The sequence below is a fragment of the Chrysochloris asiatica genome, unplaced genomic scaffold (genome assembly GCF_000296735.1).
Source record: "Chrysochloris asiatica unplaced genomic scaffold, ChrAsi1.0 scaffold00062, whole genome shotgun sequence".
NCBI classification, from domain to species: Eukaryota; Metazoa; Chordata; class Mammalia; order Afrosoricida; family Chrysochloridae; genus Chrysochloris; species Chrysochloris asiatica.
In genome coordinates this window covers 5,724,072-5,733,826 of record NW_006408580.1, presented here as the reverse complement: position 1 = coordinate 5,733,826, position 9,755 = coordinate 5,724,072, and the positions used below count along the sequence as shown (strand labels likewise).

Genomic DNA, 9,755 nt, shown 5'->3' with positions numbered 1-9,755 from the left:
CTGTTGGCCAGGAGCAGACTTGCAGAATGTGCCCTTTGGAGATGTAATTTATTATATATGCCTGAGTGGGTTTTTTTGTTTGTGTGTTTTTTAAAAAAATCTAAAGTGGATAAAGAGAAATACTTTTAACTGATGGTATATGAGGGGATTATAATCAATGTAATGAAACAAGTTATATGAAGTGTTGAATGTGAAACTGATGATGTGCCCTGTAAACTTTCACTCAATCCACAATAAAACCTTAAATTAAAAAAAAAGAAAGAAATAGAAAAGTCATGTAGATTTAGTAAACATTAAAAACAATGAAGAAATTGACAAGAAAATGCACAAACAAAATGAACTAACAGAAAACTATTTGGACTAAAGAACCCAGTAGCACAAGAAAAAAGCATAGCCAAATGACTGCAATCACAATTCATATTGTTGTTTTTTAAGTGCCTTTGAGTCTATTCGGACTCATGGTGGCTGTGTGCCGTGGAGTCGGTTCTGACTCATAGTGACCCTGTACAGGGTTTCTAATGCTGTAAATCTTTACGGGAGCAGAATGCCTCATCTTTCTCCTGCGGAACAGCAGGTAGTTTTGAACTGCTGACCTTGCGGTTCATGCCCCGATTCATAACCACTACGCTACCAGAGCTCCTTATTTTGACTCATAGCAGCCCCTATAGATAAGGTTTATGAGAAGCTGCTGTGATTTTGAACTGCCGACCTTGTGGTTCACAGTCCAGGGCTGCTGATCCTACAGTGCCACAACAGGAGTCCAGGTTTTTAAAGAGCTCTGATAAATCAACAGAATCCTTAAATTCACACTTATCCATAAACATACTTATACATAATTATACATCAATAGATTAAATACATCGTTAAAAAAAAAAAAGAGTAGTAGAATGGATAAGAAAACAGGATCCTTCAATATTCTGTCTACAAGAGACACACCTTACACACAAAGACAAAAATAGAAATCAAAGGATGGCAAAATATATCAAAGTAATAGCAATAAAAAATAAGCAGGAGTAGCAATATGAATTTCTGGTAAAATAGACTTTAAGACAAAAACCAGAATAAGAGACAAAGAATTATTTTATGTTTAAAGGGATAACTGAATAAGAGGACATAACCATAATAAATGTCTATGCTCCCAATGAAAAAGTCACAAAATACTAAATCAAACTTTAATAGAATTGAAGACAGAAATTGACAACTCTACAATAATAGCAGATGATTTTAATACAACATTTTAGATGAAGGGCAGAACAAAAGAAACTCAACAAAGACACAGAAGAACTAAACAACACATATTCCAACTTGACCTCAGAGCCTTATACACAGGACTCCATCCAATGACAGCACAATATACCTTCTTTCCCAGTACACATAGAACATTCTCCAGAATAGACCTTAAGTTAGGCTACAAAGCAAGCCTGAATAAATATAACTTTGAAATGCTATAAAGCATCTTTCTAGATCTCAATACTATAAAAATCATCGAGGTTGTGAGGTGTCATGGAGTCAGTTCTGACTCATAGCAACCCTATGCATAACAGAACGAAACAGTGCCCAATCCTATGCCATCCTCACAATTGTTGTTATACATTGCTACTGCCACTGTGCCAATCAATTGTATTGAAGGACTTCCTCTTTATTGGTAACCCTCCACTTTACCACCCGTGATGTCCTTCGCCAGGGGCTGGTTCATCCTACAAACATGTACGAAGTATGAGAGACAAAATCTCACCATCCTGGCTTCTAAGGAGTATTCTGGCTGCACGTCTTCGAACATATCACTGGCTTCGGTGGTTGGTGAGTAACCTTGAATAATAGTGGTATTAACTGGTCTTCCTTGTAGGTGTACGGATACTATCCTATCACAGACAGCATTGTTCTTCAAGACAAATCTTGATGTTATTTTTGATGATGAACACAACACCATTCTTCTTCAATTTGTCATTGCTGGCATAGTAAACCACATGATTGTAAGATTCAAAATAGCCAATACCAGTCCATTGCAATTCACTAATGCCTAGGATATTAATGTTTATATGTTCCATTTCATTTTTGGCAATTTGCAATTTTTCTCGTTTCATACTTTATACATTCCACGTTCCAATTACTAATGGATGTTTACAGCTGTTTCTCTTCATTTTGAGTCATGCCCATCAGCAAATAAAGGTCCCGAGGGCTTTACTCCATTCACATCATCATGGTCAACTCTACTTTGAGAAGGCAGCTCTTCCCCAGTCGTCTTTTGAGTGCCTTCCAACCTGAGGGGCTCATCTTCTGGCACTGTATCTGAAAATATTCTGGTGCTCTTCATCATGGTTCAATATTCAATATTCTGGTGCTGACAATTCAGCAACTAAATATTCCGAAGTAATCCATCTCTCCTTCTTCCTAGTTTGTTTTCATCTGGATGCTCAGCTCAAACCTGTCCACTGTGGGTGGCCCTGCTGGTATTCAAAATACCTGTGGCATAACTTCCAGAATCATAGCAATTTACAAGTGACCACAGTGCTACAAACTGACAGACGAGTGCATAGTAGGTACACCATATATACTAGTTAAATAGATAAATAACTCTATTTTTCTTGAATTGGGTTAGAGAATATGAGGAGTCAACCGAAACAGTTAAACTGGTTGAATTTGAGGGAATAAAATGGATAGTGAAAGAAGCGTGGTTTTCAGAGATGAGGTACTTAAAATATTCATGGCATAGCTTCTCAGAATCACAGCATTACGACAAACTGACAGATGAGTGGTGGAAACAGATAACTGTTGTTGTTGTTGTTGCTAAGTGTGAAGAATGGGAATTTCACAACACTTCAGTGTGCTCATATGGAACCTGTACATAAACCACAAGAGGCAGTTGTTCAGTTCTTTCCACTTGAGAAATGCTGACTGATTAGAAGAGATTTGTATTTGTGCCCATTCCACTGGACTGCTAACCAAAATGTCAGCAATTCAAACCCACCAGCCGCTCCTCAGAAACCCTATACATACAGGGTTGCGATGAGTTGGAACCAACTTGATGGCACTTAACAATAAAACAACTGTAATAAGCCAGAATTAAATGAAAAGAGCATTTCAATTGCCCAACCAAAATATTTTCCTCATATTGTGGTAGTGGTTACGTACCGTGGAATTGGTTCCAACTTATAGCGACCCTGAATGGGGTTTCTGAGGCTGTAAATCTTTACAGGAGCAGATAGCCTCATCTTTCTCCCATGTAGTGGCTGGTAGACTTGAACTATTAACCTTGTGGTTAATAGTCCAATTCATAACCCACTACGCTACCAGAGCTCCTACCTCATAGTGTAGGGAAGCAGAAAATTATAAGGGAAAATGCAAACCTCTGGCATCAGGTTGTTGTTGTTGTTGTTAAGTGCCTTTGAGTCGGAGCCGACCCATAGCGACCCTGTACAGGGTTTCCGAGGGTATAAATCCTTACGGGAGTAGAAAGCCTCATCTTTCTCCCGCGGAGCGGCTGGTAGTTTCGAACCACTGACCTTAAGGTTCGCAGCCCAATTCGTAACCACTACCTGGCATCAGGTAGACCTAAATTTAAATGAAAGCTCACTGTTCTCTAGCTGCATAACACTGGACAAGTTAGCACTGAACATGAAGAAATGCAAGGTCTAGTGTTTATTTTGAGTCCTGGTGTGGCGTTGTGGGTTAATTTGCTGGACTGCAAAGTTAGTTTGACCCACAAGGGTGGCAGTTCAAGTTCACCAGCTGCTCCACAGAAACCCTCTATGGGGTTGCTATAGGCTGGAACAGACTCAACAGCACTTAACAACAACAACAAAACTCATAGTGTGGAGCTGTAGGATCAGCACAAGACCGGGGACCACAAAGTCAGCAGTTCAAACCCACCAGCTGCTCCTCTGAAACCCCATACAGGGTTGGAACCGACTTGACGGTACTTAACAACAGCAAGCCTCAGTTTACTCATCCTTAAAATGCAGGTGTGCTCTACCTTTATGGAATGGTTGTTAAGTATAAGTAAGACAACAAATGTCTGGCAGATAGCAAATACTCAATAAATAACAGCTTAGCATTTTAAACTTAACAAAAACATTTTAACTAGGGAACAAAGATTCTAGGTTTTAAATGCTATTTTCTAGTATTTGTAGCACTTACCAACTCCATATTTAGTCTTATAATACCACTTTGTAAATTCATCACAGTCGCAAATGAGCACTTTTCTTCCCCACACATTGATGGTGGTTCCTATGGCCAGGTCACTATCTTTGTAAAACTCTTGTTTTATGTGTCCTAGCTAATAAAAACAAAGGAACACAGCATTAGCACCACAGACCCTTCAAGGAACAAAGTACCCCTTCCCAAAGGGAAAAAGACTTTTTTTTTAAAAAACTCCTTCAATTACATCATTTATCATTAAAGCTTTGAAATTAAATCAAAATGCAGGTTAGCCAATGTCAATATTTTTAATTTTTTTTTTGCAATTACAGTATTTGCAAATAGCAATGCAATGCATATACTGATGCATGCATTTAAGCATGTTTATTCAATGATAAAAGTGTAGCGCATATATTTTTTTCATAGATTTCATTTATAATCAATGTCACAAGAAAACAATATGTTGTTCACCCCACAGTTCAGATTCCAAGGAAGTCACAATGGAGAACAGTAATTAAATATGAGTTTCCTCACCTTGAGACTATCCAACAGGTAGCCACTCACTTGTCTCACTGACCAGCCCCCATACACATTGAGAACTGTCTGATCTGTTATCTGGCCTGGTTGATAGACTCCAGTTGGGGCAAACTAGAAGACAAAAATCAAAACATACCTGGTAACCACAAAGATGGGACTGTTGAAGGTCTCAAACAGGATATAAGTGTCGCATGACTTTCTTTGTCAACTGGAGACAGACACACAGTCAATCCACCTCTCCCTGTGCTTCTACACCCCCTGTAGGCCAGTCTATAACCCAGCCATACTTCAAGGCCCTCATAAAGTACCATCTTTCCTCCTAACCCTTCTCATCCGACTGGCCTGTCCCCAACCCAAACCTCGATAGCACCTCTCACAGAGCGAAACCACTCTTTGTGGTTCTCTAATTACTTCATGAGGAAGCCCCAACAGTGTCATGGGTTATGAGCTGGGTTACTAACTGCAAGATCAGCATCTACTGACTTTTCCATGAGAGAAAGACCCTTAAAGATTTACAGCCTAGGAAACCCTCACTATGAGTCAGAACAGACTATCGACAGCATACCACTACCCTTAATTAATTCATTGGTAGTCATGTTTTCTTTTCACTAAGCTACAAAACACCTTGAGGAATGACTCATATCTTGCCTTTTCTTAATTCTGCTTAGTCCCCTGCTTGAACCTAAGTCCAACAAGTATTTGCTGGGCAAGAGGTAGCGTGGTGAGAGGGAATGAGGAGTAGACTGGAGTCAGTCTCCAGTAGAAACACTGAGCTGGAGTGAATCCCTCATGCCTTAGAGGTGATCCAAGCAGTTATGTGAGCTGTAGGAAATATCTTAATTATCTTAAGTTATTGTTGCTAGTGATAAGTGCCGTTGAGTCAGTTCTGACGCATAGTGACCCTGTATGGGGTTTCCAAGGAGCAGCTGGTGGGTTCAAACTGCTGACTTTGTGGTTTGCCGTTCAATGCTTATCTTACAACATCACACCAGCGGCTTCCAGAAACTGGTAGTGATCAGTTTATAAAATCCAGATAAACAATCTGAATCATCCCTGATACATGTGGCATAAAATGTAAATTTAAATGTGTAAATTGTATAGTACATGTGGTGGAAGTATAGTAAACTTGGATGCAAGCTCTCTCTTCACCACTAATAAATACAAGATTTAAGGCCAAGTATTTATCTTCTCAAACAGCTTTGCAAAGCTGTTTGAATTTCAAGGTTGGTGGTTCAAGCTCACCAGCTGCTCCTTGGAAACCCTTTACAGGGTCACCATGGGTCAGAACTGACTCAATGGCACTTCACAACAACAACAATTTATCTTCTCAGAATGTCAGTTTCTTCATCTGTTTAACTGCAACAGTAGTACTTATTCTTATCATTCTCAAAGGATGTTATGGGTATCAAGACAACATTCACTCCTACTGTATCTATCTGCCCTGCTTTAAAAAAAAAAAAAAAATCTAAGTTTCATGAAGCAGGATATAATGCGTTTTCTTCATCACTGTAATCCTAGAACTGTCACACAGCTGGCATTCAATAAATCTTTGTTGAATGCATGAATAAAATGGAAGCAATTCATGTGAAGGTACACTGCAAATATCAGGTGTGTCATTATTATTTTATATTTAGCCTCTTATTCATAGTCAATCTTAAAAAAAGGCTTTCCTAACCAGAATCAGCGAGCTTGAAGACAAATCTCTCAATACTGCTAAGATAGAAGAGCAAGCCGAAAAAAGAATGAAACAATCTGAAGAAAGCATAAGATTCATGTGGGACAATATGAAGAATAACCTACAGGTAACTGGAGTCCCAGAACAGGAAGAATCCAAGAAAACCACAGAGGAGATAGTCAAAGCTGTTGGAAGAAATTTTGCCTAACATCTTGAAAGATGAGAAGTTATGCATTGAAGAAGCTGAACAAACCCCAGGAAGGAGCAATCCCAAAAGAAAATCACCAAGATATATCATAATCAAACTTTCCAAAATCAAAGACAAGGATAGAATCCTGAAAGCAACTAGGTAAAAGAAAATTGTTATCTACAAAGCTCTAATCTCAACAGAAATCATGCAGGCAATAAGGCAATGGAAGACATATACAAAACTCTGAAAGAAAAAAACTGCCAACCAAGAATCATTTACCAAGCAAAGTTGTCAATCAAATATGAAGATGTAATCAGAACATTCTAGGATAAATGAAGTTAAGGGACTTTGTAAAAGCCAAGCCAGCACTTCAAAACATTCTAGAGGGAGTACTTTGGATTGAGAATCAACAAGAGTAGACAGCAATCAGAGATTGACATACATTGCACAACACCCAGAACTCAGCTGAGATATGGAAGAGTCCAGAGCAGAACAAGACTACAAGAATGAAATCAGAGGATCTGGGAGGTCAGTCTATGATCCAAAAAAATATACAATATAAAACGGAAAATATAGGAACAGAGATCCAGGTTATGAAGAGGTCAGGTAGATTTCAGGATAAAACAGACTGTTTTAAAAGGAAGAAAAAGTTAATAGACTATAGGGTAATCTCAAAGAAACTTAATATTTCACAACATATCAAGAAAAGGAAAATGCAAAAACATGGAAAAATTAAAGTTATGAAGAAATTTACAAGAAAAAGCACAAAAAAATGAACTCAGCTCAGGAAGGCATGCAGAACAAAGAAAAACAGCAGCACCAGACAAAAACAACACACACAAAAAAATGACAGCAATAAATTCATACTTATCGATAATTACAATGAATATCAATGGATTAAATGCACCAGTCAAGAGACACAGAATGGCACAATTGATAAGAAAACAGAATCCTTCAATATGTTGTCTACAAGAGGCACACCTCACGCACAAAGACAAAAATATATTAAAAATTAAAAGGATGGTGCTGTGGATTAATGCGCTGGAAGGCTATGTATGTTTGAACCAAAGGCTGGTGGTTCAAGCTCACAAACCACTCGTTGGAAACCCTATACAGGATCACTATGGGTTAGAACCAATTTGACAACACTTAAAAACAACAACAATACTCAACCTTGGAACAACAGGGCTCTGTTATACAGGGATTGAGGCATAGCCTGATTAGGTAAAAGAGGGGAAATAATGTTAAGGGGCTTAATTGTTGTGAATATTGGTTTCCTGTGCTTACTACTGTAAAATAGACATTTAAATAGTATAGAAAGGAATATTGGGAAATATGTTTACAGAAAGTTTGCAAGCCCATCTTCAGCCTATAACTTATAATAAATACTTAAAAGGGATTCCAGAATTTGCCCAGTGAAATGGGTTTCTTGTGTTTAGGCTTTGAAGAGTACGAGGCCCTAGGTGGAATCCTGAGCCCCACCCAGAACTTTCTGAGGTGGGACAATACCACTTGAAAGGACATAAAGAGGAACCCAAAGTGACTAGAGGAACAGAAGATACTTCTAGAAAGAAAGATCAGCAGGAAAAAAAAAAAAAAGTAGACTGACTATTAGTAGACTGACTATTATAAGAACAAGCAAGCTATTCACCTGGGCAAGAAAAGTCAGCCCTTCAGGACAAACCCTTCCAAGACTGAAACTCAAAGGGAACACATGATCAGGCTAGTAAACTCGATGGTGACTGCTTTGGTCTCCTTGTGAGTGGAGGAGGGGGGAAGGCAGCAATGAAGACATTGGGCTGAGTTCGACCACGCTCCATACACTCCTGACGACCATGAGATGAGAAAGAGAAGAGGAAGTGCTGGTTGGTTCCAAGTTTGAGGAGAGTTGGGAACTCCTGAACCCATGGACCCTGACCTAGCCACTGGGGGCTCGAGCTGAGAGTGAAGTGACAAGCTGATCTGAAGCGGGAGGAGGCACGCAAGAATGCCCAAACTTGCAGATAGTATCCATTTGACCTAGCTTGTATGGCTTGTTTATCACAATTCCACTAGAGAAAGGTAAAGAAGTTTGATACAGGAAGCAAGTGTAAATTGCCACAATTTGATGAACTTGGCCTTGGCTTATGGATGTAGTTGCCCAAAATATCAACCTAGAGGGAAGGAGTCTTCACATCAAGGATCAAGCCTATCCCCTCTTACACAGGGTTGATAGACACAGGCAACCTAGACAATGACTACCTAAAATGAGGGGCTATAAAGGCATGAAGTGGTTGGCTTACAAGTTTTCAAAGGTGTGCTTATTTCAGAGGAAGGGGGTAGGGCAGAATCCCCACTGAATAATTTTCATCTTGTCTAGATAGATCTGGTTAAAGGGGATGGGGGAGGATGGGGATGGGATTCTTTTGATTCAATACTGAGTAACTGTTATAATGACTAATTGTGACTGTCACAACTGTAACAAAAAATGGGGAGTAGTTAATCTTTCATTCCAAGAACAAAGGACCCTAGGACTATCAAGAGGTTGGCGCATGAACAGAGTGTAGGAGGATCCTAACCAGAGGAATAGCGACACCAGATATGGAGGCAGCGGTGATGGCATGGAGAGATAGAGCAGCTGGGGAACTCTAGACTCATGGTGTGAGAAAGGCTATGTGTCTGCAGGTAGGAGGCTTGCTTGCAAAATGTGCCCTTTGGTTGTCTAAATGAATATATGTATGTGTGTTTTGTGTACCTCAAAAAACAAAGAAGGAGTAGAGGCATATTGTTAACCAGCGGTGCATGGAGGTGATTGTAATCTTTGCAATGAAACACAATTGATTGAGTGTAAAATCTATGTTCTGCCATGTAAACTATCACTCAATTCACAATAAAAGCTTTTAAAACAAAAAGGCTTCCCTGGCACCTCCTGGCCACCCACTTGTCACCTGCTATGCACTACCTGGAGCCCACTCTTGGACAGATGCTGTCCCCTCCACCCCTCCACCCCCAAGCAACACAGCAGAACCTCTGGAGTAGGGTTCATGGAATCTGGGAGAGCTTCCTGTGAGGATCCAATTGCCAGCAGTTGTTTGCATCAAAATTAGTATGACAATAACCTTTTCAGTAGCACTAAGGATTGTTGTTGTTGTTGTTAAGTGCCGTCGAGTCGGTTCCGACCCATAGCGACCCTGTACAGGGTTTCCGAGGGTGTAAATCTTTACGGGAGTAGAAAGC

At 39.6% G+C, this 9,755-nt stretch overlaps 1 protein-coding gene across 1 annotated transcript in view; it reads right to left on the bottom strand.

The window, feature by feature from the left end:
* EFHC2 (EF-hand domain (C-terminal) containing 2) overlaps nucleotides 1–9,755 on the bottom strand; it is a 259,272-nt gene that overhangs the window by 154,372 nt on the left and 95,145 nt on the right. Inside the window, exons 6-7 of the mRNA XM_006864292.1 lie at nucleotides 4,672–4,785; nucleotides 4,138–4,276 (exon numbers count right to left, since the gene is read on the bottom strand). Coding sequence (XP_006864354.1) covers nucleotides 4,138–4,276; nucleotides 4,672–4,785 — 253 coding nt within the window. The remainder of the gene's footprint in view (nucleotides 1–4,137; nucleotides 4,277–4,671; nucleotides 4,786–9,755) is intronic.